This window comes from Globicephala melas, chromosome 16 (assembly GCF_963455315.2).
Source record: "Globicephala melas chromosome 16, mGloMel1.2, whole genome shotgun sequence".
Classification (NCBI taxonomy): domain Eukaryota; kingdom Metazoa; phylum Chordata; class Mammalia; order Artiodactyla; family Delphinidae; genus Globicephala; species Globicephala melas.
In genome coordinates, this window is record NC_083329.1 from 62977388 (window position 1) to 62999908 (window position 22521).

At 37.5% G+C, this 22521-nt stretch overlaps 1 protein-coding gene across 6 annotated transcripts in view; it reads right to left on the bottom strand.

Annotated features, from left to right (window-relative positions):
- Positions 1–4020: 4020 nt before the first annotated feature.
- Positions 4021–22521, bottom strand: part of CCAR1 (cell division cycle and apoptosis regulator 1) — a 53738-nt gene continuing 35237 nt past the window's right edge. For 5 of the 6 annotated variants that reach the window (XM_060286212.2, XM_060286215.2, XM_060286214.2 and 2 more), the window contains 9 exons: positions 19701–19892; positions 16448–16687; positions 15947–16058; positions 8705–8787; positions 8149–8295; positions 7176–7296; positions 6762–6947; positions 6019–6224; positions 4021–4683 (listed from right to left, as the gene is read on the bottom strand). In XM_060286212.2, coding sequence (XP_060142195.1) covers positions 4624–4683; positions 6019–6224; positions 6762–6947; positions 7176–7296; positions 8149–8295; positions 8705–8787; positions 15947–16058; positions 16448–16687; positions 19701–19892 — 1347 coding nt within the window. In that variant the 3' untranslated portion in view covers positions 4021–4623. The remainder of the gene's footprint in view (positions 4684–6018; positions 6225–6761; positions 6948–7175; positions 7297–8148; positions 8296–8704; positions 8788–15946; positions 16059–16447; positions 16688–19700; positions 19893–22521) is intronic. The other variant, XM_060286216.2, reaches the window with a different exon arrangement.

The window sequence follows — 22521 nt, forward strand, 5'->3', positions numbered from 1 at the left end:
TATAAAGAATAAATATTTAATGCCCATTCATTTTCTTTCTTAGATAGATAGACCTTTTGAAAGCCAGTCCCTGACCACACAAAGACCACTTGCTATTTCTGGCTATAACATAAATATTTAATTAAAACCTACTTTGAACCATTCTTCTTTGAAGCACAAAGTACACTAGCCTTGGGCTGCACTTATGCCATTTCCCAAATCCATCTGTTATTTAATCCCAGGGTTTTTACCAGCTTTGCAAATTTAGGAGGCATTCACCTGGCTGTTGGAAATGTTGCTAGGAGATGAATTTTTAACCTTTGAGATACTGTTTCTGGAAGAGAACCAGTCAATCTGGCTATTATGAATAATGCTACCGTGAACATTCATGTAACAAGTTTTTGTGTGGACATATCTTTTGATTTATCTTGGGTATATACCTAGGAGTGGAAGTGCTGTGTCATCGAGTTTTTTATTCCTGTTAATATATATATTTTAAAAATTTCCCCCAGTTTTATTAACATATAATTGACACACAGCACTGTATTAATTTAAGGTGTACAGCATGACGACTTGCATATATTGTGAAATGATTACCACAATAATTTTAGTTAACATTCTTCATCTCATATAGATAAAAAAAAGTTTTATTCCTTGTGATGAGAACTCTTAGGATTTACTTTTAACAACTTTCCTACTATTATAGCTAATATAGAGAATGCTGCGATGAACATGGGTGTGTGGACGTGTCCCAGAGTTTTTTAGTTATTGTTAAATGGGAAGAATACAGGAAAGTATGTCTATTACATCTTCCTGAAACTAATATCTCTTTCTTTCCTTCCTTCTTTCCTCCCTCCCTTCCTTCCTTTCCTTATTATTTGGCTGCATTGTGTCTTGTTGCTGCACGCAGGCTTTCTCTAGTTGTGGCGAGCGTGGGCTTCTCATTGCGGTGGCTTCTCTTGTTGCGGAGCATGGGTTCTAGGCACACGGGCTTCAGCAGTTGTGGCTCGCAGGCTCTAGAGCGCAGGCTCAGTAGTTGTGGTGCACGGGCTTAGTTGCTCTGCAGCACATGGGATCTTCCCAGACCAGGGCTCGAACCCGTGTCCCCTGCATTGGCAGGTGGATTCTCAACCACTGTGCCACCAGGCAAGTCCTCACCCATAGTTTAATAAGCAAACTCATCCATGTTTAACGTATTCCAAATGCCTTTCTTTAGCAGAAAATTAGAAATTTCCAAGCTTTTTTTTTTTGCCCTCTAACAAATACTGCTTTTCTGACCAGAAAGAAGTAACTGCCTTTGTATTAAGGCACAACACAACTGTCACTGTGGCACAAATCCCTGCTGTTTGTCCCCATGATCTCAGCTAAGACCCCGTGGCCCACAAAACAAAGGCACCTGAGATTTTTCCCTCAGCTGAAGCACAGGGGAGGTACCTGAGAACTGAGACTCTTGGAATTGTCATGGTCTTTGGTCCTGTGTCCAAGTTCATGTCTCCACTGGTGCTGAAGATGAATACTAAGATTTACCAATGTAAAAGCATCTTCAAGTGTCTTTCCTCCTGAGTCCATCTTTGACAAAAGTCCCCAAAACTTGACCCCTTAGCAAAGGTACAACTCCATATCCTGGCCACTCTTAGGGTATAAAGAGAGAATGAGTTGCCCAGGGGTACACAACAGATGGAGACTGTTCTCCGCACGTCATGCACTTGTGCAAGGGGTGAGGTGCAGTTGTATGGTAACACGTGAAGTGTACTGTGAGCCTTTAGGGTGCATAGAAAGGATAGACGAAAAGTGCATCAGCTAGTCTGTCCCACTTACCCCAGCCCACCCAGTTCAGGGTCTTTACATGTTTCTTTTGAGAGTGAAAAGTTGTACACATATAAAGTCTAAGTGTCACTGTAATTCTCTTTAAAAAGGATTTTTTTGTGCTGTTACATTTTGAGGAGTAATTTTCTACAACTTAGGCAATATTCAGAAAGAAATATTAAAATCTTAAAATTTCATTGTCTTAAAATGACTTAAATGAGTATTAGAAATACAAAAACAGGCATCCAGAACATTAAAAAAATGGGAAAACAAAATTAAATGTTATCATAGACCTACTTTGTTATCTGATTAAGTTTTTTTTGGTTTGGTCAATGTCAGCTGATAAAATATAAGAACAGACCGCATGTTTACTTCTGAATGAAAATCCAAAACAGTTTATAGAAAGACAAAAACAGGTTCTCTTTACCTCATATTCACTAAAACCAATTATTCTATATGTAGTTTTTTCCCCCCTAGCTTACTCATCTCATTTTCCACTTCTAATTTACCTCTAAGTAATAATATAATGGAAAGATTTATATTTTTTCTCCATTCTCCCAATATTATTCTCATTTAACTATCTCTGGGAAAAATAAGTCTGACAGGTAGACTTTATAATGATTTTTCTCATTCAAAAATCATACTGTATTAAAGAACTATATTCTTCACTGTCTTTTAGTTAAAAGATTATCTCCAGGATTTTCCTCGGAGAAAAAAACTTTCTAACTACCCTATAATGATTTATTTTACCTAAAAGATAGAGAAACATTTATACAGTAACTGTATAATTATGGGTCAATCAGTAATTCAACCTCAGAGAAGTTCAACAAACCATTACAATCAGAAAGAGCAACTTAAGGTAAAAAGAAAAAAAACTGGTTTGAAAGAATTTTAAGTATTTTAATCTATTTCTTAGTAAGAGCTACGTGGATTCCATTCAGCTTAAGATACATGTAACAGGGCACTTACATTCTCATATTAACCCGTTTGGAACACCAAATCATTATTCTAGCAAAATAAAATATAAAAACCCTAATATACTATATAATTCTCTGACAGTGAAACGTTCCAGGGAGGGTTATTTACATACAGAAAACCTGATATTTGCTACAGATGCAATTCAGCTTCCACTAGTGTTATCTCAAAGACATGTCATTTTTAACCCTGTACTCCTTTAGACCAGAGTTTTTCCAGCGGGGCACTACTGACTTATGGGGCTAGGCAACCCTTTGTTGCGGGGGGCCGTCCCATGCAAAGCAGGTGATTCAGCCAAGTCCTTGGCCTCGACCACCTAATGCCAGTGGCATTCACCTTGGTGGGAAGGGTACAGATGTCTCCAGGCACTGCTAAACGTCTTCTGGGGGCTAATGCACCCCCTGTTGAGAACCACTGCTTTAGAGTATGTCACATTTCCTACCTTTTCACTCAATAGTTAATAAACTATTATGTATCTAAAATTCTGAAGGAAATACACAGACTAATAAAACAAACTTTTTAATTAAGGAAGGCTTAACTTAAGGCATCATACTGACATCTACTGGCTTGGTACTAGACCGTACATTTGACATATACTGCATTAAAAAAAAAAAAACCTCAAAATTAAAAGTAATATAGGTGCTATTCTGGGAAACTAGAACAGTTAATTGAAAGCAGTTAACATTAACATCAAAACTATGTGTTTTATGTAAAGCCTAACATATATAATAACAATGGCAATTAACAATTATTTTCTTAGTTTTTGATGTACTGTCGTTTAGATGAGTTAAATTTTTAATAAATGTTTTTAGAGACTGAAAATTGGAGAGGATTTTAGGACAAGTAACAAAAAAAAGTGTGGTCCAAAAAACTTGCAAATTTTAAGCAGAATCCTATTTTATGATTCATACTGAAATTTTTTTTTAAAATTTATTTTTGGCTGCATTGCATCTTCGTTGCTGTCCACGGGCTTTCTCTAGTTGCGTTGAGCGGGGGGCTATTCTTCGTTGTGGTGCGCAGGCTTCTCATTGTGGTGGCTTCTCTTGTTGCCCAGCATGGGCTCTAGGCATGCGGGCTTCAGTAATTCTGGCTCGCAGGCTCTAGAGTGCAGGCTCAGTAGTTGTGGCGCATGGGCTTAGTTGCTCTGCGGCCTGTGGGATCTTCCCGGACCAGGGCTCAAACCTGTCTCTCCAGCATTGGCAGGCGGATTCTTAACCACTGCACCACCAGGGAAGCCCCGTACTGAAATTTTAAAAGGCTAAATTTTTAAAAAAAAACTAGTAATGAGGGCTTCCCTGAGGGCGCAGCGGTTGAGAGTCCGCCTGCCGATGCAGGGGACACGGGTTCGGGCCCCGGTCCGGGAAGATCCCACATGCCCGTGAGCCATGGCCACTGAGCCCGCGCGTCCGGAGCCTGTGCTCCACAACGGGAGAGGCCACAACAGTGACGGGCCCGCGTACAGCAAAAAAAACCCAAAAAAACCAAAAAAACCCCCTAGTAATGATAATTCTATAAATAAAATTACAACTGTCTAGGTTTTTAATAAAAGAGATTTGTAATTGAACACTACCGTCAATTAAACTGATGAACTTTATTGGGGTTAAAACTATAACAAAGTTCATCCTAAAACATTTTGCAATGCAAAATTATTTCACTCAAGGAGTGTTTAATAATTTGGATGCCAGGAATTACAAGCAATTTTCAAAAGCAAAGACTCTCACATTCATAAAACTTTATACATCATTTGAACTAACAGATATTTATACTACTAAATTCAAACATGCATCACTTTCAAACATTCTTGTATCATGATTTTATATATTACATTACTTATCAGCATTCTTCATCACTACATGTATTGTATCATACACTTGCACCATTCTCCTTGGATTTCTGATCTTTATCTTCATTCTTCACATTATCCTATAAAATACACAAAGGAAAAGTATATTTTATTAAATTCTCTTAAATGTAACTTTAAAAATAATAATCATTACTAAACAGAGATACTGCAGATAGCCCATTTCACCATCTATGGAAAATTGAACCGGGTGGGGGGAAGGGGAGAGTAGGAAAGAAATCTCTCAATTCTGTGCAGAATGACTTCTAGTATTTGAGAAAGCCATCTAAATCCTAAGAAATTAGAGGTTCTTAGGACTATATTACTAACAGCAGTATATTCCTTGCACTGTAGTTTTTCTTTTTCTTCTTCTTGTTCTCTGAGTGAGACCCAGGAGGTGGAAGGTCTCTCAATTACTGAAGTTAGTTTACAAGGGCACTGAGTTACTAGATATTTTTGAGACAAAGAGTACTAATAAATTAATTTTGATAGTGTCAAAAAGTTTCTCAACTCTGCCCAATAAATGGGTTTAAAAAAGAAGTGAATGGGGCTTCCCTGGTGGCGCAGTGGTTGAGAGTCTGCCTGCCAATACAGGGGACATGGGTTCGTGCCCCGGTCCAGGAAGATCCCACATGCCGCCGAGCGGCTGGGCCCATGAGCCATGGCCACTGAGCCTGCGTGTCCGGAGCCTGTGCTCCGCAACAGGAGAGGCCACAACAGTGAGAGGCCCGTGTACCACACACACACACACACACACAAAAAGTGAATGGCTTTTCTTCCTCAAGTCCAAACTCAACCTCTGATTCTAAAAGAAATGCAAGTGAAACTTGCTTTTTAAGAAGTCTGCACACCAGGACTTCCCTGGTTGCGTAGTGGTTAGGAATCTGCCTGCTAATGCAGAGGACACAGGTTTGATACCCGGTCTGGGAAGATCCCACATGCCGCAGAGCATCTTAGCCCGTGCACAACTACTGAAGTCCATGTGCTGTAGGGCCTGCATGCTGCAACTACTGAGCCTGCGTGCTGCAACTACTGAACCCCGCATGCTGCAACTACTGAACCCTGCATGCATAGGGCCCATGCTCCGCAATAAGAGAAGCCACCACACTACAATGAAGAGTAGCCCCCACTCGCCACAACTAGAGAAAGCCCACACGCAGGAATGAAGACCCAATGCAGCCAAAAATAGATTAAAAAAAAAAAGTCTGGACAAATAAATCATGTTGACATCTGAAGTAAGTTCTAGGAAAATACCATCTTTGGGGAATTGCTTTTGACTAATCTAATGAAGGACAGAATGCTATCACTATTTTCTGTTAGAAAAGCCACTAAGAGCTTAATAATATTAAATTTGCCAGAAATAGACTTTTTAGAAAAGGAATAAACTATGAAAATGTTGAAGGTACAAAACAGCTAACCTTCTTAAGAACAGTGTGGATCTCATCCATTACTGTGGATAAGTTTCTGATTGTCTTATTCAGCTGGTTTTCAAATTGCAAATTCATGTTTTCTGAAATCTTTAAGTTTTCTTGTAACTGACTAAGGTCCTTTTTAACTTCTCTGAGTTCACCAGAGAGGTTTTTGTTGGAATTCTCCAAATTTAATATGGTTTTTTCATCTTCATCTGTCAAAAAACAAAACAAAACAAAACCAAATTCACCATCTTACCCTTTAAAATTTCCAATTTAACTCTGAGGTTAAAAATACTTAAGCTAGGAGAATAAAAAGTGTATATAATTCTTTAAACTGGCCACAAGTGTCAATTTTAATAGTTATAAAACACACTGTAATAACTCATTTCATTTAAATTAAGTTTTACCTAGAGTATTACTTCTAAATCCAAGTTCCATTTTAAGATAATTGTACAGACTAGAGAAAGTAGCAGAAACTAATGAAGACTAAGTGGCACTAGGGGAGGATTAAAAGGATGCAACAGAACAACAATCGAATTTGAGAATGCACATGAAGATCTAAGATTAATTCTTATAAAGCTAAGCAATTTTATAACCTTTAACAGAAATGGTGAAAAGTAAACTTACATTATGTGTCTAGACTAAAACAAGGTATGGATATGCACAAGTATAGGTATGTATATACGTGTGTACACATATATATCCCAATAGAGTGTTAAAAGTACCTCATCTCCAATGCTTTTCCTTACCTGTCTTTTCTTCTAGTAACTGCAGCTTCTGTTCCACTTCAGCTCGTACTTTTTCACTCTTTTCCAATTTTTGCAAGAGGCTTCCTACATCAACCATTGCACCATTATACACAATAAGGCCAACGTTTTCTTCCATATCCTTTGATTCCTGTTTTACTATCGGTGTTGGAAGTAACAATCTGTTTCCTATAATATAAAAGATACCATATTCTTTTGGCCACGCCACACAGCATGTGGGATCTTAGTTCCCTGACCAGGGATTGAACCCGTGCCTCCTGCAGGGGAAGCACGGAGTCTTAACCACTGGACCGCCAGGGAAGTCCCTAAAAGATACCATATTTTATTACGTTATTTTCTTCTTTAATTAATAATATGGTTATAAAATGGCATGATCTTAAAATAATATACTCAAACCTAGCATATCTTCCTGCAATGCTTCAGATTCTTCATGATTTTCTTCATCTTTTGAGGTGTCCGTTAATTTTCGGTAAAAGCAAGATTCACGGAGTACTACTTTATTAAGAAGCTTCTTTACCTGTTATTTAAAAAGATGAAAATAAGTTTTTGATTCTCCTTGAACATCAGTGTTCTAATTTTCACATATGATAAACATCAATGGCATCTCAGGTATCCACTACCACTCAATTAGAGCACTTACACTTTTAACTGTCTCCTCTATAAACCTAAAATCAAATTATCACTTGAAAAAAATTGTTAAAAAAAAGTCTAACTGATAAAAACGTCAATACATAAAGTATACGTACAAACACGTTTATTAAAGCATAGCTTGTAATTCTAAAAATGAAAGCCATTTAGCAACTGGGACTAGTTAAGGCAATAAAGGCACATCTACACCATGGAATACTAGGCAGTAATAAAAAGAACAAAATGGGTTTCCATTTTCATGGTAGAATGCCCATGATATATTATTAAATGAAAAAAAGTTGTCCATCAGTATGTTTAGAATGATTTCATGTGTTGTTTATAAAACTGGAACTATCATATATATACACATATGAGTTGCTTACAAAAGGATCTAGAAGTTTATATATTAGGCCAAAGGAGTGGAACTAGAGGAAGAGACTTTTAACTTCTTTTACTTTATTTATTTCAGTATTGCTTAACTGTATTACTATAAGCCTGTATTGCTTTTTTTAAAAATTTATTTATTTATTTTGCATCACCGGGTCTTAGTTGTGGCATGTGGGATCTAGTTCCCTGACCAGGGATCGAACCCGGGCCCCCTGCATTGGGAGCACAGAGTCTTAGCCACTGGACCACCAGGGAAGTCCCTGTATTGCTTTTATATTTCAAAAAGTCAAAGGTACTAAAAAGACAAAGTTACTTAAACATGCTTTTAATTTTAAATATTCACGAGATAGATTACCTGAGCCCGAGAAAGATGCAGTCCAAGAGTATAAAGTATTTCTTCCAAATCCTTTTCAAGAAGGTAACCACAATGGCTTTGATCAAAATAAACAAATGCCATTAATAGATCTCTGTTAATTGTGATCATCTGAGTCTTTTCTTTTTCCTAAAGAAAATGCAGAAGATACAGTACATAATTTTTACCCCTGATAAGTGAGAAAATTAGACTGTGTCCATATAATACCAAAAATCTGCAAACATCTTTACCTCATCTTAGCTAAAATGAATTGATCTGATTTATGTATAGAGAAGAAAGAAGTAAGACATACTGATTATCTGACAAAACCACAAATACCAAAATACAACCGACTGAATTCTGATGAGTGGTAATATATAGATATACAAGGATCAATAAAGTTCATCACTTAGTTATGTTTAATAAGTCTGGATTATGTAAGAAATGGAAATTATCATATTATAAAAAATACAGTATTATACAGAAATGTCACATCACTGTGTCGTACACATTAAACATAATAATGTATGTCAAACACACTTCCGTATTTAATACATACCTTATCTTTAGAGGGCCTCTCCTTGCAGTATCTGTTAATATCTCTTTTGTCATCTCGTTTGTTTATTTCTTCCTCATCCCGATCTATAAAATAAATACAACAGCAGCAAAAGACTCATTAATAGATAAAATTTCAACTACTGTACAGATTGAAAATACTTTTCTATTACTGATCAGTTTTCAAAAGATAAAATAACAAAGAAATATTATACGACTAAAAACAGTTTGGATTTTATAAGAAAATTATAAAGAATAAGAACAGGAAGAAATTTATAAAGAAACTACAGGGAAGAAAAAAATGGACTTTACTGATTCAAATACAAGGACTCAATTCAATAAATATTTGGGGGAATTAGTTCCCAAACATGAATGAATTTTATACAAAAAACTGAAACATAAATTTAAACAAAACAGGGCAGAGAATATTTACTACAAGATAAAAGGAAAAACAGCCAATATAGTAAAACTAACTGCAGATGGATTATTGCAAAATAAAACTACATATGAGAATTGAAATGTTCTTAATAAAGAAGACCTAACAGTATTAATACCCAGATTTGCTGACACTAATGTATGTGTCCTTTGATAAAAGATAGGAAATTTGGGCTTCCCTGGTGGCACAGTGGTTCAGAATCTGCCTGCCAATGCAGGGGACACGAGTTCGAGCCCTGGTCCAGGAAGATCCCACATGCCACGGAGCAACTAAGCCCATGTGCCACAACTACCGAGCCTGCGCTCTGGAGCCCACATGCCACAACCACTGAGCTCACGTGCCACAACTACTGAAGCCCACACGCCTAGAGCGTGTGCTCGGCAACAAGAAGCCACTGCAATGAGAAGCCCGCGCACCGCAAAGAGTAGCCCCTGCTCGCCGCAACTAGAGAAAGTCCGTGCACAGCAACGAAGACCCAGCGCAGCCAAAAATAAATAAAATAAATTTTAAAAAAAGATAGGAAATTCGATAAATTATTCTTAATAAATAAACAGAAAACTGACAAAAAGTAAACTCCTTTCTCTTACCTATCCATAAGCTACCCAGTTCCTGAAGACCTCAGCCATCGCCCTCAGGTCAAGCACCATTAACAGCTTGTTATTCAACTAATAATGAAGAATAAATCTGTTACGGGTTCAACTGTTATCCCCTAAAGTTCCAAAGCTGAGGTCCTAAGCCCCTAGTAGTTCAGAATGTTGCCTTATTTGGAGAAAGGGTCTATCTATACAGAGATAATCAAGTTAAAATGAGGTTATTAGAGTGAGCTCTAATACAATGACTGCTGTCTTTACAGAAAGGGGAAATTTAGACAGACACATGCAGATAGAAGATGATGTGACAATACAGGGAAAAGATGGCCATCTACAAGAGCTGAGGAGAGCTGCTTGGAACAGACCCTCCCTCCCAGCCCTCAGAAGAAACCAACCCTGCTAACTCCTTCATCTCAGACTTGGCCTTCAGAACTGTGAAGACAGTAAATTTCTATTGTTTGAGCTAAACAGTTTGAAGTACCTTTCATGGTAGCCCTAGTGAACTAATACATCATCCTTTCATGAATTATATACAACTAAACAGCTTTTTTGTCGATATTTAATGATCTGTCAACAATTTTAAGAGAAATTTTGTTTCTAGAGGCTTCTGGATCTCTCAAATGGATCTCCATCAGAAAGCCCGAAGTAACAAAGGGTTTCTTGATAAAATAGGAGATACAGTAAACACTAGGAGTTAATTAGCCCTTGAAATATTACACAGCATAAATTTATTATATTTCACACTATATTCCCTTCTTCTTCTTTTTTTTTTTGTGGTACGCGGGCCTCCCACTGTTGTGGCCTCTCCCATTGCGGAGCACAGGCTCCGGACGCGCAGGCTCAGCGGCCATGGCTCACGGGCCTAGCCGCTCCACGGCATGTGGGATCTTCCCGGACCGGGGCACGAACCCGTGTCCCCTGCATCAGCAGGCAGACTCTCAACCACTGCGCCACCAGGGAAGCCCTATATTCCCTTCTTGAACATCCACAACATACATAAGCAGCTAAGAAATTCTGTAGTAAAACATGCAGACCTTTGCTTAGCCCAAGTTTCCCAAATTTATTTGACCCCAGTATACTTTATTAACCTTAATACCTGTTAATATTTTGGAACACTCTGGGAAAGACTGCTTTAGGTGAGAAGTTGTACGCGAATAGTAACAATATAGCGAAAACTTTATATTAAATAGAATATACATGATAAAACACACATGAACCTTGATAACATTATGCTAAGTGAAAAGAAGCCAGTCACAAAAGATTGCATACTGCATGATTCTATTTATATATATGAAATGTCCAGAATATCTATAGAGATGGAAAGCTGACTAGTGCTTGCCTAGGGCTGAGGAGATGGGGGGGAAATGGGACTGACTGCTAATGAGTACAGGATTTCTTTTTGTGGAAATGAAAATGTTCTAAAATTGACTGATGGATATATTAAAAACCAGTGAGTTGGGACTTCCCTGGTGGTTCAGTGGCTAAGACTCCATGCTCCTGATACAGGGGGCTTGGGTTCAATCCCTGGTTAGGGAACTAGATCCCACATGCCGCAACTAGGAGTTCTCAAGCTGCAACTAAAAAGATCCTGCATGCTGCACTAAAAGATCCTGCATGCGGCAACGAAGACCCCACGTGCCACACCTAAGACCGGCGTACCACCCAAATACATATTAAAACAAAACAAAAACAAAAGAAACTGAGCTGTATACTTTTAAATGGGTGAACTGGTTGATATGTGAATTATATCTCAAGTTGTTATTAAAAAAAGGAAATAGACAAATGTTCTAAAACTGGATTGTAGTGATGGTTTCACAAATCTATGAAGTTACTAGGAATTATTAAATTGTTAAATTATTAAAGTAAATTATATACACTTAAAATGGGTGAGTTTGTGATATGTATTGGAACAGAAATAAACTGTTTTAAAGAAAGAGAGATAATATGTCCTTGGAACCTAACTATTTCATATATATATATAAACTACAGTACAGAGTGGTTCAGCTGCTTTATAGTTTTATTATCATGGGTAAATTGATTTAGTGCTAAGAGCCTCAGATTCCTCAGTTAAGAAATGATTAAGAAACCTCTCCTTTCATTTATTCACATTTTACAAACATGACCCAGCTTATTTTGAGTATTTAACTTGAAAGGTGTCACTTTTAAAATCATCTCCCCTGAAACCTATATTTTTAAAGTATTTTTTAAAAAATCCAGGGACTTCCCTGGTGGTCCAGTAGTTAAGATTCCACGCTCCCAGTGCAGGGGGCACGGGTTCCATCCCTGGTCGAGGAACTAAGATCCCACATGCCGCACAGCACGGCCGAAAAAACAATCCAAGTAATCCTTGCTCATCCTGGAACATGCTGTCTATGTCTACAAAAACCATTTGGTAATCTTTTTCCGCATCACTATCCTCTAACTTCTTTTTCAATGACTGCACAGAATTTAATTGCATGTCTATGTCAAAATGCATTTAAATAATTCCCTATTGTTGAATATTAAGACTGATTTTAGTTTTTTGTTTTATAAATAATTATGAAATAAATATTCGTGTTGGTATTTGAAAGGATATGGTTAATTAACATTTCCAAACTTCTGTCCAGTGAAGGTGCAACAATTTAAACTCACCCCAAGAGTGAAAGTAATCTTCTCTTTACCCCTGTTAAACTGATGTTACCTTTTATTAGAAACTTAAGTTTCATCAATTTGACAGGTAAAAATTAGACCCTCACTGTTATTTGCTCCTCTGATTACTAATAAGATTCAACACCATTTTAGACATTAACTGGCACTATATATACACACACACACAAATATATATATATATATATTTTTTAACCACAAATTCTATTTTTCCATGAGGAAAAAAGTGGTCTTCTGGAAACCTGATAATGAGATGCAAAGTATGGGGAAAAATGATAACATAAGCAAGCATCAATTAGAAATACCAAGGAAACCAAAAAAAACCCAAAACTATAATCATACCACCCTACTTGGCTTTGCAGTTTACGGTATTAGTTCAACAAATATCTATTTAGAGCCTATTTGGATATTTAGGTTGTTCTAGGAACTTCCAATATATATCAGCAAAGAAAATAAAGAAAAATCTCTTTCTTATTAAGAGCTTATATTCAAGTGGAAAGAAGACAGACAATAAGTAAACTAAGTAAACAGTAGAGTAGACTAGGTTATAAGCGCTATAAGTAGAAGGGGATAAGGAGGCATCAGGAATGTGTACTTTGGTGGGGGTGGGGAGGAGACTGCAATTTTAAATAGGGTGCAGAGTAGACCTCCCTGAGAAAGCGATAGCTGAACAGAGACTGAAGGTGTTGAGGGAGCCAGCAAGGTGGGTCTCTAGGAGAGTGTGCAGGCAGAAGGAACTGCCAATGCAAAGGTCTTAACACAGGAACATATATAATGGGTTCAAGGAGGTCCCAGTGACTGAGGTGCAATGAACAAGTGCAAAGAGTTGTAAGAGACAAAATTAAAGACTTGATATGGTAGGGTCTTACAGGTCATTGTAAACACTGTGGCTTTTTTCATAGAGTGAAATGGAGAACAACTGTAAGAATTTGAACAAATAAATGACTTAAATTATACAAAGGTTATTCTGGCAACTGTACTGAAAAGAGACTTTAGAGGAAGGAGATAGGCAGGGAAACCAGTATAAGGGGCTATTAAAATAATCCAGGCAAGAAACAACATGGGTTGGATTAAGGTTAGATCAGTGACGCTGCTGAGAAATGGTCTGATTCTGGTTATATTTTGAAGATAGAGGCAATATGACCTCCTGATAGACTGGAAATGGAATGTGACGAAAAGAGAGAGAGAGAGAGAGAGAGAGAGAGTCAAGGATGACTCCTAGATTTTAGCTTGAACAACTCTAAGGATGGGATTGCCATCAAAAGAGGTGGGGAAGGCAGAAGGTAGAGGATTTTTTTGTTTGTTTTCTTTATGGTGAAAAGGAAAAGCAGGAGTTCAGTTTTAGACATGTTTATCTTGAAATGTCAGATAACTTAAGTGGAGATGACAAACAGGCAGCTGATATAGAAGAATAAGAGAAGTCTGACTTGAGATATAAATTTGATAACTGTCAGTACATGCAGATTGTACTTAAAGTTGGGAGAATGGAAGAGACCACCAACAAGGGAGTTATGTGGTAGAAAAGGAATAAAGAAGACAACTAAGGGATGAGAGCTAGGACATTCTGACATAAAATAATGAGAACACTGTTCAGTGATTTAACAAAAGCAGTGATAAAACAATACTGGGAGGATGGGGGAGAGAAAATGGGACTGTAAAAAAGGCTAATCTTGGTACTTCCCTGGTGGTGCTGCAGTTAAGAATCCTCCTGCCAACGTGGGGAGATGGGTTTGAGCCCTGGTCCGGGAAGATCCCACATGCCTCAGAGCAGCTAAGCCAGTGTGTCACAACTACTGAGCCTGCGCTCTAGAGCCCTCGAGCCACAACTACTGAGCCCACGTGCTGCAACTACTGAAGCCCACGTGCCTAGAGCCCACACTCCACAAAGTGGGAAGCCACCACAATGAGAAGCCCGTGCACCACAATGAAGAGTAGCCCCTCTCACCGCAACTAGAGAAAGCCTACGCGCAGCAACGAAGAACCAACACAGCCAAAAAAACCGAAAAAAGGGCTAATCTTCATTGAGCAGAGCAGGTAATGAAGATAAAATAAATACTGATATATGCATATTATATCACTGCTACTGAATTATTAGAACAATTAAGACTACACATTAGATGGCATCAATAGATGGTGTATGACATTATTGTTAATTTTCTTAGGGGTGATTATGGAATTGTGATTAAGAGAATGTATTTTCTTAGGCAAGTTGAATTCCTACTTTCAAATGGATGAGAAACATACACATGCAAACACACAGACAACACAAATAAGATAAAATATTAACTACTGAATCAACTGTGGGATACAGGGTATTCAATGCACTATTCTCTCAACTTCTTTTATGTCTGAATATTTTCATCAATTAGAAGAAAAATAAAATGCTGCCGTAGAAAGAAAAAATGTAGAGGCAAACCAAAAACACCTTAAGTAGTAATAATCCTCAAAGATATGTACTACCAAAACAAAAAAACTCTTATGATTTTGTCACCTCAAAAAAAAATTTGGGGGAGTTCCCTGGTGGCACAGTGGTTGAGAGTCCGCCTGCCGATGCAGGGGACACAGGTTCGTGCCCCGGTCTGGGAAGATCCTGCATGCCACAGAGCGGCTGGGCCCGTGAGCCATGGCCGCTGAGTCTGCGCGTCTGGAGCCTGTGCTCTGCAGCAGGAGAGGCCACAGCAGTGAGAGGCCCGTGTACCGCAAAAAAAAAAAAAAATTTTTTTGTTAAAAAGTCCCTGGGCTTCCCTAGTGGCACAGTGGTTGAGAATCTGCCTGCCAATGCAGGAAACACGGGTTCGAGCCCTGGTCTGGGAGGATCCCACATGCCACGGAGCAACAAGGCCCGTGAGCCACAACTACTGAGCCTGCGCATCTGGAACTTGTGCTCCACAACAAGAGAGGCTGCGACAGTGAGAGGCCCGCGCACCGCGATGAAGAGTGGCCCCGGCTCGCCGCAACTAGAGAAAGCACACGTACAGAAATGAAGACCCAACACAGCCATAAATAAATAAATAAATAATAATAAAAAAAGTCCCAAATCTACATGGAAACTGACAGGTACTCAGTGGTACTCCATAAGTACTTTAGGGCTGGCATCTATGACTTGTAAAGTATTTTGAGTATCATTACTACTGGTAAGTTTGTTATTTAAAACATGGGTGATAGGTATACAGGTGCTTATTATTATTAGTCTTTAAACTCTATATGCTATATGTACTCTTTTGCTTGTATGACAGTCTTCATAATTAATTAGTTTTCTGAAGAAGATTATATTCTATGAAACAAGGAAGACTATTATACCTTTTCATGACACATTTTAACACCACGTTTGGGAAATTTTTTTTCCCTCAAGTTGAGTTACCATTAATTATATATGGAACATATGACAGTTAAAAATAACATTTCTTAAAACAATCCTCTCACCTAAAAATTAGTAAAACAATACTTAACATATTTTCACTAGAGAATATTTTACTGTTTCTAGTCTAAAAAATAATTATAGATTTCAGTGATATAAAGTCCCCAAACAAAAATTGTATTTTTCATCCTAAGGGAAAATAAATTGGAATCATACCATCTTCTTCATCCTCAGCTTCTTCTGCTTCCATTGGATCATATTCATCTTGATTATTATCTTCTTCAGTTTCATCATCATCTTTAGAATCATCTTTTCTTTTATCTTCTTTCTGTAATTTAAAATGTCTTAAAATTAAGCAAGATCTCACCAAACATCAAATGACTAAAAGAAAAACATTAAATTGACTAAATTTACTTGAAATAGTATCACATTATAAATATCTTGTAACAATAATATACTTTAAGAATAAACTACCATTCACAATGTACATAAATCAAACCATCATGCTATATACCTTAAAGAATAAAGTACCAGAAAACTAGTTATAGATGCTTATATAGGCTTAATTCAAAGACTTAAATTTCTAATAATACACTAAAAGTTTTTAGTTTGCCCTTTACATTTTACTATTCTGATGGAATTCATTGTTATGTGTTACACTCCAGAAGACTAATTAGAAACTAAACCCGGTTGCTGGTCCTGGAAATATTTACAGACCTTCCTTTCATCTCTGTCTTCTTTTTTATCTTTATCATCGCCTGATTTTCTCCTTTTGGGTTTTGGCTCCTCAGTTTCATCATCTCTTTCTTCTTTTTTATCTTTTCTCTCATCTTTTTTGCTTTTCTTTTCCTTTTCTTTTTTATCCTCTTTCTCAGGAAGAGACAATAATGATTTGTATATTCTGACGCCAAAATCTCTTTGAAGCATTTCATTGAAAAGCTCTGCAAATAATGAAACCTATAAAAAGACAAACAGTAACCCAGCCAACTTTAATAGAAATATTGAACAAATCCAGCAAATCAGTAATTTATCAAATGATAATCTGTCACATCTGACAATTAATGTGCAGTAACAATAAAATTATAATAATTGATGTCAATGATGCTGAGTAGCCTCAAAATCCTCAAAAACTCTCCTGAAGATATAAATACTATGTTTGGTATACTTTGGGCCAAATATTACAAAAAATAATAACTGCATTACTTTATCATATACATTTATCATGAGGTGTACTCAACAAGTTTTTATGAAATGCCTACTATGTACCAGGGACTGTTCTTGGCACTGGGGATACAGCAGTGAAGAAAGCAGATAAAAATCCCAACTCTCATAAGCTAACAATCTAGTGGGACAAAGTGTGGAATAATCAAATCAACATTGAATTATAAGAAAAACAAGCAGGATAAGAGCACAGAGAGTAACAAGGGAGTGTAGCCAGAGATGGCCTTTTTGATCAAGTGACGTTTGAAAAGTGATGTGAGGGCAGCAAGGGGAATGAGCCATTAAATAGATACCCAGAAGAGCATTACACGCAGGGGAAACCAAATCAAACTCTTGAGTAGGGAGTAAGCATTATTACTATGCAAGGATCCAGGGATAATTAGCTTTAATATATTCATGAACCTAAAATTATATACTAAATATCCTATGTAAATATATCTTTTTTTCTTTCTTTTTTTTGGCCATGCCGCATGGTTTGTAGGATATCTTAACTCCCCGACCAGGGATTGAACCTGGACCCAGGCAGTGAAAGCACTGAGTCCTAACCACTGGACTGCCAGGGAATTCCCTATGTAAATATATCTAAGGAAATTGCATTCAACAGATTAAAAGGGTCTAGAACTTGAAATAGTTACAACAGTTCTAAAATATGTAATTTTGGGCAATGTGTTCAGTATAATTGGTAAAACACTTCAATCAGACTATTTTCCTGATCAGAAAGAAATATACAATGTATTAAAACTATAGTTGATCTTACAATCTATTTTTCTTTCATTCATGCCATCCTTATACATTTTAAATAAAAAGAAATCTATTATCAGTAAAATGACCATTAAGACTTTGAGAATTCTTTTCTCTTAATCATTAATGTAAAAATTAAATAAAATCTCCATTTGTGTAAGTAAATAGCAAGAGTCACATATTTTTCTTAGACTTTTCTATCTCTATTACTCAAATAAAAAGCAATTAAGGGACTTCCTTGGTGGTGCAGTGGTTAAGAATCCACCTGCCAATGCAGGGGACAAGGGTTCGATCCCAGGTCCGGGAAGATCCCACATGCCGCGGAGCAACCAAGCCTGTGCACCACAACTACTGAGCCTGCGCTCTAGAGCCCGCAAGCCACAACTACTGAGCTCACGTGCCACAACTACTGAAGCCCGTGCGCCTAGAGCCTGTGCTCCGCAACAAGAGAAGCCCCCGCTCGCCACAACTAGAGAAAGCCCATGTGCACCAATGAAAACCCAATGCAGCCAAAAATAAATAAATAATCAAAAAACAAACAAACAAAAAAGCAATTAAAACGTGTTAGCTTGGAAGAAACCTAGAGAAGTAACTAGAAGATAAGTATTAATTCTACATCTCTTTTCATCTACAAGCAGTGAAAGACAAAGATACACCTAGCATTAAAATTAAATCAGTCAAAAATTTATTTATTATTGATATACAGTTTTTCTTAGTAATAATTTCTTTTAAATTCATATACCAAAATGACTTACATTCTAATGATAGATTAAAAGGAAACTAACCAAGGGGGTATGTTAGGTGGAGAGGAAGAAAAATAAAGGATCATTCTGCTAGCAGAGGGCTGTTCCTAAATCACCTTGTTTCCACCGAACAGCATTAATTTGGCATCCTCTTACAGCATCCGTTAGGTATACAGTATATACTTTTTAAGCAGTAATACCAAAGACTATTTTTGTTCATTTATTTACTTCTTGAATGATTACTACATGATAGGCACTGTTAAGAGTTAAATTTATGGCAATTGGTAATAAAAATAAAATCACATTGTATATAATGTTTAAGGTCACTGGCTTACCGGAATTATCAATGTTTCAAAAAATATAAATATGTTAATATTGTAACATAGTTTATTCCAAGACCAATAAACATGAATTTCATGTTTATTAATTGCCTCAGTAGTCCTCTGTATTTGTTTGCAAATGTCTCTAGTCTAAGCACTTCATTTTTATCTTACCAATGCCTCCTGGGTCAAGTAGGTATGATTGATTTTTACAATATAATTTATCAAATAACACAATGTGAGACATGTTGATAAGATACAATAATTGAACACAATTATAATTTTGTACAGGCTATTTACAAAACTGATATTTGGGGATATTTTACATTGTTTTGTTTAAAGAATGAAGCAATCACTTACTTAGGGATGAAAGTGCATTTCAACTGTTTTGAAAAATGACATGAACTGTTTGTTGTAAAGCTATTCTAAAGTAATGGTACAAAGAAACAGATTCATGTTGAAAATATAAACATCAATTATTTTATCTTACACCTAAATCAATCACAAGTAAAAGTTTCAATCCCACTAAATGGTATTTTAATTCTAGAGTAAATAATAAAGTGCTACCACATTCCCAAGAGAAGCAATTAGAGATTATTGTATCGTATGTCTCCCAATATCCTGATAAAAGAACACACCACTACACCACTACCTGTGATGTAGTCTTGGGAAAAAAAATAATTGAACCTGAACTGGATTGAGACTTTAGGTCCAAATATCAATTTATGGGAAATAGAGAGGCCAGAAGAACATTTAAACCATATCACAGGAATGCAATAAGCAAAAGTGAGTCTGTAGCGAACATCATCTGGTTGTTCTTTCCCCAAAAAATACACTGTAAGGAAAATACAAAAACAGTGAAAGAGGCACTCAAAAGAGATTTAAGAGCTATATTAACCAACGTGTGAACTTTATTTGGATCCCAATTCAAACTTAAAAGATTACCTCAAATGAATGTTCTTTATTATCCTCTAATCTGTAGTCCAAAAGAACACTCAAAGACATGATGCTACAATCAAACTTGCCACTTTTTGCAGCCCAGTTTGGATGTACAACAATGGCTGGCTCATCAGGCAAAATATATCTTCTTTCCCGACGCTGGCGTTCTAGTTCCTCTTGACGTTTTCTTTCTTCTTCCTACATATTTGAAATTTTAAGTAATGGTTAAACCTGCATGTACAGTATGTATACATACCAAATGTATACCATATGTAAAGAAAAAGGGCAAATTTCTATGACTCCTTACGATGATAATACCAACCTTAAGGGCTAAGAAGGGAGCAAAGTTCAAATTTAATAAAGAGGACAGCAGCTTTAATGGCTCCTAATTCTCTTTCTTTTCAATTTCCCAGCATAAGAAATTGCCTTCTAAAGAGGAAAAAACCTGACAAACCTATATTAACATCATATAAATCAGGAGATTCTGGGAAAACAGTGGTGGTAACATAGTTTGTGGGTCTACCTGAATCCTCACATTTAAAAAGAGACAGAATAATCTAGATACCAAAACCAAAATCCATGTATATGCACAACAAAACGAGGTGATAAGGTATCCCCACAAACCCCAATATACAAGTGAGCAGACCCCAACATCTATGTGTTACTGACATCTGTGTGTGTGGGGAAGCAGAAGGAAGCAACGAGGTTGCCTGTTGGATCCAAGAACAGGAAAACCATAAAATAATCAGGCAATGGAAAGCACAGCAGGTAAATTTAAGAATAGCAGCTAAAAATAGGAATAGGTGAGTAAGGGTATACAAGGGGTCAGTGTTAAGATCTAAAAGGGCCCAGACATTCTAGCCCTACCTATGAACTTGCAAAGCTGATTTACCAGGGCATCCTTCCAGCACAGGGCCCCACAACGAGGAGAAACTTCTGAGAACAAAATCAATAGTGAGCCGGACAGGGACAACAGAGACAAGGGAGGAGAAGGTCCAGATAAAAAGTGATAGAGGGCAATAAAGATCGAAATCTCAGCAAGCCACCATATTTTTTGACAGAACAAGAAAATAACAGAACACAGGGCTCTGTGAAGTTAGAAAAGCTATCTGAAGCAATCTCCTAATAAACTTTAGGCAAACTACATTCACATAAACACGAGCAGTAGAAAAGTACTGAGGTCAAATCCCAAAGTTATTATTAGAAAAAAAAAAGAACAAGGAGCAGAATCACATCTCTGGCAGACAATGAAAGTGGGCCAGAAAGCCATGGCCAAAAGGCAGATAAAAATCTTAACTTACTATTTTAAAGTGTGCTAAAAGACATTAAGAAAATGTTACAGGGACTTCCCTGGTGGCAAAGTGGTTAAGACCCTGTGCTCCCAATGAAGGGGGCCTGCATTTGATCCCTGGTAAGGGAACTAGATCCCACATGCAGGCCACAACTAAGAGTTCACATGCCACAACTAAGGAGCCGGCGAGCCGCAACTAAGGAGCCTGCCTGCCACAATTAAGAACTGACACAACCAAATAAATAAATATTAAAAAAAGGAAAAGAAAATGTTACAAGATATGAAAGAACAACATGAATAAGAATTTTAGAAGTAGAAAATGAGGTGACAGGGACTTCCCTGGTGGTCCAGTGGTTATGACTTTGCCTTCCAATGCAGGGAGTTCAGGTTTGATGCCTGGTCAGGGAGCTAAGATCCCACATGCCTTGCAGCCAAAAAACCAAAACATCAAAAAAAAAAAAAAAAAAACAGAAGCAATATTATAATAAATTCAATAAAGACTTTAAAAATGGTCCAGGGCTTCCCTGGTGGTGCAGTGGTTAAGAATCCGCCTGCCAATGCAGGGGACACGGGTTCGAGCCCTGGTCCGGGAAGATCGCACGTGCCGCGGAGCAACTAAGCCCGTACGCCACAACTACTGAGCCTGCACTCTAGAGCCTGCGAGCCACAACTACTGAGCCCGCACGCCTAGAGCCTGTGCTCCACAACAAGCCCCCGCTCGCCGCAACTAGAGAAAGCCCGTGCGCAGCAACGAAGACCCAATGCAGCCATAAATAAATAAATATATACATTAAAAAAAAAAAAGGGTCCATATCTAAAAAAAACAAAAAGAAAATGAGGTGACAGAATTTAGGGAACAATCAGAAAAGATAGTTTCAGAAATTTAAAAATAAACTAGAAGGAATAAAAAAGAAAATAAACTCAAGAGATAATGCCTTAAAAGAACAGAAGGTAGTGTGGAAATCTTAAAAATCAAAAAGAAATGAAAAGTATTCAAGAAAAAGTAACCAATGTTGAGGAAGCAAAAAAGGTCAATACAAGACATCAGAATTCCTTAAAGAAAACAAAAGCAAGGGAACAAAACAAATAAAAAACTATTACTGTGGGAGGGAAGGAGACACAAGAGGGAAGAGATATGGGAACATATGTATATGTATAAATGATTCACTTTGTTATAAAGCAGAAACTAGCACACCATTGTAAAGCAATTATATTCCAATAAAGATGCAAAAAAAACCCAAAAAAACGATTACTGGACTTCCCTGGTAGCACAGTGGGTAAGAATCCGCCTGCCAATGCAGGGGACATGGGTTACAGCCCTGTTCCAGGAAGATCTCACATGCCGCGGAGCAACTAAGCCCGTGTGCCACAACTACTGAGCCTGCACTCTAGAGCCCACGAGCCACAGCTACCAAGCCCGTGTGCCACAACTACTGAAGCCTGTGCACCTAGAGCCCGTGCTCCGCAACAAGAGAAGCCACCGCAATGAGAGGCCCGCGCACCGCAATAAGAGTAGCCCCTGCTCACTGCAACTAG